At 49.0% G+C, this 8,244-nt stretch overlaps 1 protein-coding gene across 2 annotated transcripts in view; it reads right to left on the reverse strand.

Annotated features, from left to right (window-relative positions):
• Positions 1-7,655, reverse strand: part of ZBTB40 (zinc finger and BTB domain containing 40) — a 39,845-nt gene extending 32,190 nt beyond the window's left edge. Inside the window, exons 1-2 of one of the 2 annotated variants that reach the window (XM_019541355.1) lie at positions 7,521-7,655; positions 1,072-1,862 (exon numbers count right to left, since the gene is read on the reverse strand). In XM_019541355.1, coding sequence (XP_019396900.1) covers positions 1,072-1,807 — 736 coding nt within the window. In that variant the 5' untranslated portion in view covers positions 1,808-1,862; positions 7,521-7,655. Of the gene's footprint in view, positions 1-1,071; positions 1,863-6,233; positions 6,481-7,520 lie in introns of those variants that run through there. The other variant, XM_019541354.1, reaches the window with a different exon arrangement.
• Between the last annotated feature and the right edge of the window lie 589 nt (positions 7,656-8,244).

Raw genomic sequence — 8,244 nt, forward strand, 5'->3', positions numbered from 1 at the left:
ACAAGAAAAACCTGTTTGACAGATCCTTTTTGAAGGTGACATGCAGCCTGCAGGGAGAAAAGTACATTTGACACAGCTTGCAAATGGAATATTTACGTTGAATCCAGGGCAACATTTATTTCCTCACATGCTAACCAGGAGTCGGAAAAGATAAGCTATTAACAAGCTTCTCTGCTCACCTGTCTTTATGCAGATTTGCCTTACCTCTGCATTGAACATGGCCTTGCTTGTACATGTCAGATGCAGAAGCATACATATAGGCTAAGCAGGCTTTGCTCAGAGAAGCTCAGGTGAGTGGTGTGAAAACAACGTCAGGAACCAGACTTTATGAGCTTTTACACACATGCTCCGGGATGGAAGGGAAGGGGCGAGCTTTAGTTAAAGTACCCTGCCACCATTCTGAAGTATGGGGATGCTGAATATGTGACAGAGGCTGCTGCAACACTCTATTTAGCATGCTCCAGATGACACACGGCAGACTCAATTAATCGATTCTGCTCCAACGTGTGCTAATTAGCATGTCAGAGTAGAGGTCCATCGTGTATATAGGTGCTGTATAACGCACCAGAGGGATGTGTTGGGTTAAAGAGGAAAAGGATCCTTGCTATAGAATTGCGCAATAGCAGGGGGACCCCTTTATAAAATAAAGGGAACAGAAAATAAAGAGAAATAAACTCAACCTCCACCCACGCAATAGGGTCCCATTGAGTAGTTCAGTCAGTAGCATAACTACTGACGGACAATCAGTGTGACAGACCCACTTGCCAAGGTAAAGAGGGCTCCAGTGATGGGAGGTGGAGCAGCATTCACAGAAGGGATGGAGGTCAAGGCCAGTGCCACCAAATTCAGCATTGCTACAGTCCAGTGGTGATGGGATTTGGCAGCATGGAGCCATGGCAGGAGCTCTAGGGGGTATTAATCCTGTCTGCTGGTGGCACTGCTGTCACTTCTTCCTGGCAGCAGCAGCATCTCTGTGGTTTGTGCCCAGGGTTCAAATCTTACCAGTTATACCTGTGACCTCAACTGAAAATTGCTGGAGACAGAGTTATGACCAGACCCAGAGTCTCTCACCTGAATCCCCAACTCTTTCTTTCTTCTCCAGAGGCTCAGCAACCACTTCTTCACAGCTCTCCAGTCTAGCAGGAGATTGGGGGTCAGCAGGGGCATGTGCATCCTCATCAAGGGTTTTGGAGTCACTTGGGTTTTCCTCTTCCAGAACCTCCTCCTGCAAAAAGGTGTGATTCATAATAATTTCCTGCACAGAGGCAGAGGTGACAGCTTCCACTTCAGATTCTGCGGGGCCAGGAGACACTGGATCCTCTTCTGGAGGCTGAGCCTCTGCCATACCATCAGCAGGAGGGCTTTTGGTTTGGGCTGAATCACTAGCTTCGACAGATCCAGATGGCTCTGTTAGACCAGAGATGTCCCTCACTACCTGCTCCTGAGCAGAACAGCTGATGAGGTCTCTGAGGAGGTTTTTGCAGCTAACGGCCACGTCAAACATCTGCAGACTGTCCGCCACAGAAATGACTTTGGTAAAGTTGTGTTTGCCGAGCGGGAGCTTGCCAGTATACATCATTTCTAGTAGGAGAGCAAACTCATCAGGAGCCACCACAGAAGCATCAATGGAGATGGTATCCGTGCTATCCAGAACAGACTTAAAGAGCAGACTGGCAGCAGCAAGCACAAGCTTATGTGCTCTGAAATGCACGCTTCCAATAAAGATGGTGCAGTCACAGAACTGCTGTTCTTTGCAGAGAGCATACAGCTGTTGTAGCAACTGTCTGCTGTAATTGGGAAGATCCATGGCTCCAGCGACCTCTTGGCCTCTTCCACCTTCACACTGCTTTTATAAGAACCAGCTAGAAATGAAATAAAAGAACCTGTTAGCACTTTTCAGAGCCAACAGCAAGGCAGAAAGCAGCAGTAAACTAAACTATTTTTAATGTAAGTTTTCCATTAGCTTTAAAAGGATCAATCCAGCATTATAAGCAGGAATAGCTACCGCAGTTAACGATGCAGAACAGGTTTCATTCCAAGTATGTTTTCGGCCTCTCAGTTTTTGCCTTTAGGGCTGAAGTTTCCTAGGCATGGTATCTACAGAATGTGTGGGAGGTTATTTTTTAAATGTTTGAGTAGAGATATTTGAGAATGAACTAACAAAACCAAAACCACATTCCCTGCAAAGCTCTTTTGACCTGAAAAATCGCAAACAGTTCTAAAGACAAGATGACAGTTTAAATTTGGCAGAGAAATCTCCTCAACTGAGGGAAAGGATGTCTGAATGAAACCTGAGTTTGATTTTCCTGGTTACATCCATCTGAACATAACACATAATAGCTCTCGCAGCTATTTGCTTCCTTAGACTCATAGGGTGAGGTTTGCCCAATGCATAGAGCCCACAAGACATCCCTGCACACTGGATCCAGGATCAGTCCAGATCGGGCCCACAAACTAGCACCGAATGCAGCATGCATCCTGGACCAGCCACCTGTGCTGTACACCATGCCAGCAATGTACGGGAGCCGGCATGTGTTCACATGACATGGAGCCTGTTTGGGGTTTGTGCTGCTGTCATCAGCATCTAATGAAGTGAGCTTTAGCTCACACAAGCTTGTGCTATACACATGTGTGCGTGTGTCTGCACACGTGCACACACACACACACACATACACACACACGCTACAGATATCTACTTTGGCTAGTCTATACAATGCAAATCTACCTTGCCTTCTACTTGACTTCAGACTAACATGGCTAACTACGTCTCTCCATTCATCTATATATAACCTGATAAACAGTTTAGCTATTAGGCAGAGACACTGGTGTTCCTAAAATAATAGACTAGATATAACCCTAATTTTAGTGACGCTGGTGATTTCCTATCGCTAGAAAGCTGTTACCATCAGACTTTATTAGCACGCCAGTGTCACCAAAAGGATCTCATACCTTTGGTACAGCCATAACATATAACATATATTATAAAAGTTATTGCATAATGTAAGGCACTGAACACCACCTTTACTAACATGCATTCCCACTTTAAACATTCATTATTATAACCCAGGGACCATTTAAATCTGTGTATCATCTTAGGAGTCTTACAGCATGTAAATCTTTATATTCTTTAAAAATATTAAATATATATTAATCTCCATCACTACACTCCCAAGAAATTAAACAGCAAAACAGCCCTGCTTTTTAACAGCCTAATGCAGGGGACAGTAGCCTATAGCCCATGGTCTGGATCCAGCCTGTTGGAACCTTTGGATCTGACCCATGGATGAAGGCTTTGGCTGTGAGCGCTCCCCCCATGCTGCCACAGGGACAAACAGCAGCTATAGTATGGTCCTAGTACCTGGTGGCCTGCTTTTGACTTGGGGTGGGTCATTCTGGCCTGCAGCTGGAAAACTCTGCCTACCCCTGTGTGAATGCACAGTCTCATATTCCCTCTGCTGACAGTACTTTGCAGTTGCTGTTCTGAAAGCTGCGCGATGCAGACAATAGCAGAAACCATGACAGCCAAAGAAAAATGCCATTCCCTAACACGAGTGGTCCTAAGACTCCAAGTACAGAAAATGTTAGGAGAAACTATTTATGTTCAAGCTTTTAGGACATAAAAAATTATTCAAAGCAAATGCAACAAAAGTGTATTTATTAGCAAGGGGCAGGGAACCAGGCAGACATAAATAGCATTCCCTTGTGGTTGATACCTGATCCCTAGCCAGTGGGTCTCATACTCACCTCGTGAAATACCCTGCATTTATTGCATCCTCTTGTTTGTGCTGCACAGAGTAACCCAGCACTGAAATGGTCACTCAAGGTGAAGTGTTCCTTCTCACCATGAAATGGCCCCTTTTGCAGAGCATGCATTTGACTTGCCACTGCTCCACCCACACAAACCATCTTTTCAAACCTTCTCATATAAACCAAAAAAAATCTATGAAAACAGAAAGCAGAGAATCATTCTCTCTCTCTTTTCATTCTGCCTCTCCCCTGAGTTTTGTCCAAGGCTCTGAACTATGGGAGGCCTTCTACACAAAGCCTTGTGAACACAGGATTTAAGGACAGATTGACAGTCTTAACTCAGAATTTAAATACTTTTTTGTGTGGGTTTACGAGTTTTCCGGCTCTTCATTACTGAGATGATGACCTTAACATGAGGCCATTGGAAAGCCAGAAAAACATGAGCAGCAATTCAATTTTCTTTCCTCTGCCACCTGAAGTAACTCATTCTTTTGAAGAGCTGAAAGAAGTGGAAGGGTCATTACCTTCCTTTAGGGTGCTCCAAAGTGCAGGAGCAGGCAATGCTCCCTGAGGATAATGTAAAACTCAGTATGAAGAACCAGGGCATACCAATTTGTTTTTCAATCAATTTTATTTCAGTTCAAAGCTGAAGTGCAGACAGATAACAGAGGAAAACAAGCAACACTTTGACTATATTCAGTCCTCCTCAATCTGTAAAGAAGGCAGAATATAGCCACTGCACGGCTTGTTTTCCTGGGCTATCTATCTGCACTGACACTCCAAATGGAAATAAAATAGATTAAAAAATGAATTGGTATGCCCCAAGTCATCACAGTGCGTTTTCCATTATCCTCTGAAGCAAGGGTTGTTACCCATCCCACTCAGAACGAGGCAGCCCCAATCAGAGAACAAAATTACCTTGTTACCCCAGAACAGTCAATAAAGGCAAAGTTTGCTCCACATTTTTGTTCCTGTTGTGCCTCGCTGTGCCAGGGATGCCGAATGCATTACTGAAATTGTATAGGTTTCAGTGACATCTGTAATAAGCACAGGATGCAAGTCAGAGATCTGAGCTTGTTTGTCGTGTGAGTTTACATCAGACGCTGATTCCACGCTCTAAATGTATAAGTGTTTGCTATGCTGCTCTGAGCAGCTTCACTGAGCTAATCTATTCTCAGTAAAGCACAGGAGAAAATAGACCTCCTATGAGACCAAGACCAGGCAGAGCATGAAATGATCTGTAATGAGCCCTAATCTTCAGATCAAAAGGCTCTTGCGGTTTTTAAGGGAAAGGCTTTCAAAAGGACAGTGTTCAAGAAGGGTCAACTCAAAATGGGGACTATTTTCCTGGGTTCTGGTGTGTCTGAAATGCCCTTTTTTCCCCAGGCTTAGGTGCTTAACCCAGGGCTCTAGGCCAGCACCTCCACTCAGAATCCACTCCAGATTGGCATCCACTCTTCAAAGGAGAGAGCAGTGGCTGTCCTTTTGTTTTAAAAGGAAACTGGAGGAAGTGGTGGAAGTACCACAGTACCCACCCTAGCTGCTAGTGGTTAGTGCAATCACCCAGGAACTGGTGGAGCTGTCCTCAGGATGAGGGAGTTCAAACCCTCTTCTTTCAACCCAACAAATACCAAAACCAGCAGGCTATGGCTGCTCTGACAGGAAATTCTCCAGTCCCCCAGGTGAGGCTCTGCCACTGCGCAGCAAAGAATGCAAGAATTAATACCCTGGAAAGAACGAAAGCATGATCCCAAGAACCAGGAGTGTAGGTTGTAGCTGTGTTGGTCTAAGGACACAGGCAGACAAGGTTATTTGGGTGAATCCAATACCTTTTATTAGACCAACTTAAATAGTTTCATAGTTGTTAGGGGCTGGAAGGGACCATCGGGTCCGGCCCCACTCCACTTGGGCAGGAAAGACTGCCGGGATCAGATGACCCCAGCAAGATGGGCATCAAGACACTTTTTGAAGATCATCCAGGGTGGATGACTGTACCACCTCTGTGGTTAGCCTGTTCCAAGCCCTCGGCAGTTGAAGAAATTCTTCTTAGCCAGCTTTTGGGTATAAATACTCTTCATCAGGTTGAGGAAGCACCTGCAGTTGGTGTGCTTTTCCTGGATCAAGAACCATGACTTTGTAGCTCTGGGGCCAAGGCACTCAGCTGGGTGGTCAAGGAGACACTGGTTTTTTTTGTTCCTGCTCCAAGAGCAATTTCTGAATTTTATTTAAGGACCATGTAACTTAATTTTCTTCCCAGAATAGCCATCACCTTGTGGTTATAGCACTCTTTCAGGGGGAGAGCTGTGGGTTTGAATCCCCCCCAGACTAAGGAATATAATCCACGTCTCCCACATCAGAGGAATGCTCTCTAAGCTTTAGGTACACAGAAGAATTGCACGACTGCCTCTTCCCATAGCTGTGTTGTAGAGAAGTGGTCACAACTACATCTTGTGTCAGTGTGTTACACGTGTTCTGTGAACACCTACCTGAGAGAGTCCCCCCCCCCAAGGACTTTGGGCAAAGGGCACATGGCATCAGTCAGGCTTAGGCAGGAAACAGGCACTTGGCTGCTGAGATGGGGACATTATGAACACAAAACCACAGAAAGGACCTGGAGGGTCCTGTAAGATCACTGAGTCTGGATCCCTGCCGGGGCAGGGGGTAACTGGGCTCCAACGAGCTCAACAAGGTATTTGTCCAGCCTCCTCTTACAGACCGCCAGAGACTGCACCACCGCTGCTGGATGCGTTCCAGATTCTGGCGACGTGAACAGAAACAAAGTTTTCCTTATGTCCAGCCGAAACTTGTCCTCAATTAGCTTGTGTCTGTTTGGGTGGGGGGACTTTTCTGAAAAGTTGGTTCATCTAGGTCCTGGTGTCCTCCCTTGGCATATTTATACTGAAAAAGCAGATGACTAAGTACCTTCCAAATGACTCTAACCCCCCTCTATATGTTACATATATTACGTGATGAATCGGTCAACTGTGCAATTGATTTAGACCAGCTACACATGCAAAATAACCATTGGTTAGAGCTAGAAAATGCATAACAACTTAATAGCTGGTTTCTATCCAGCTTTAATTTGCACGTGTAGCACAGCCGCTCTGCGTACCCGGGAGCTCCTGGCCGGGGCGCAGTAGGTGCTACGGTCCCCTGGGGCACGGCAGGTGACGCGACTACGGGGATCCTATCAGGTGTGAACGTCCGGACGGACCCTGGCTCCCGACGCAGGGTTATTTCTTCCAGATTGCAGCGCTGGGCTCGGGTGCATCAGCTACACGTCCTGTACGAGTCCCTCGTGCAGCTGTCACCCTCTGGCTGGACGCCGACGCGGGCCCAGATGGGTGCACGCACACGCCCGCGGGGCCTCTGCCACACCACCACTGCACGGGGGCAGCTCGCACTCCTCCGCGTCCAGCTCTGAAGCTGTTGTGGGAGGTGTCCGGGGCGCCGCGTGCTGCAGGACACACTGCGGTGCACAGACGTGCACGACTACGTTTTACAGCCCACTGGACCACCGTATACATCGCACACAGGGTATACTTTGACGAGTGCCCGCTCGTCCGTGTCCCGGGAGACTCTCAGCATCTCCTGCGCAGCTTCCCTCGGGCATATTCAACCAGCCACCGAGGAGCCTGAGCCCCCCACCCCGTCACGGGCGCCCGCCCGCCACGCCACGCCACGCCACACCGCGGCCTGGCCCGGCCCACAGCCAGAAGGGCCCCAAGCCCACCGCGCTCCCCCGCCTGCGGCCTGGGCGTCGCCATGGTTACCTTTATTGGGCGCGCCGCGGCGGACACGGGGCCTGGCCGGGCGCCCACAGCGGGAACAATAAAGCTTCAACAACGCCGCTGAGGCCAGGCCTGGGCGCCGCCATCTTGAGGCGAGCGGGGGCCTCCCGCGTCACGTGGGGAGGGAGGGCGGCGCAGGAGTGGCTGCGGGGGGTCATGTGATCGCTGCTTCAGGGGAGGGATGCTTCCTGTTACGTGGGGGCTGCGCACGTGATGACCCTTCTGCCCCATAAGAATTGATGCGTGCAGTTCTCTCATAGCAACTGTCGTCTCTTTGGCCCATAGCAACGAATGTCCCTTTGTCCCACGGCAACTGCTGTCCCCGAGCCTCCCGTCCCTGGGAGGACGTGGCTGAGTGCTTAGCTGTCCCCAGGTCTGGGGCAGTGGGGGCCAGGCCGCGAGGGCCCCTGTGTTCGTTTCACGCTGCCGGTGGGTGCGGTGCCCCCTGCTCTGGCCTGGTGGGAGCGAATCCATAACGAAGCCCTGCTACCATCCCCTCCAGCATCTCTTCTCCACCCCTTCCGTCTCCCCCCCCATGCGCCTCATGGTCCTGGCTGTCCGTCTCTGCGCCTCCTCCAGTTGTTGGACATGGCGGTGAAGGCGTGGGCACGGTCTTCGGGGCGTGCGCACACCGTGGGTCAGAGCTGTGGGTGGCAGGGAGCTCCGGAGCTCACATCTAGTCCAACCGCCTGCAAACCGCCCCCAA

This window comes from Crocodylus porosus, unplaced genomic scaffold, assembly GCF_001723895.1.
Source record: "Crocodylus porosus isolate Cpor-Errol unplaced genomic scaffold, CroPor_comp1, whole genome shotgun sequence".
NCBI lineage: Eukaryota > Metazoa > Chordata > Crocodylia > Crocodylidae > Crocodylus > Crocodylus porosus.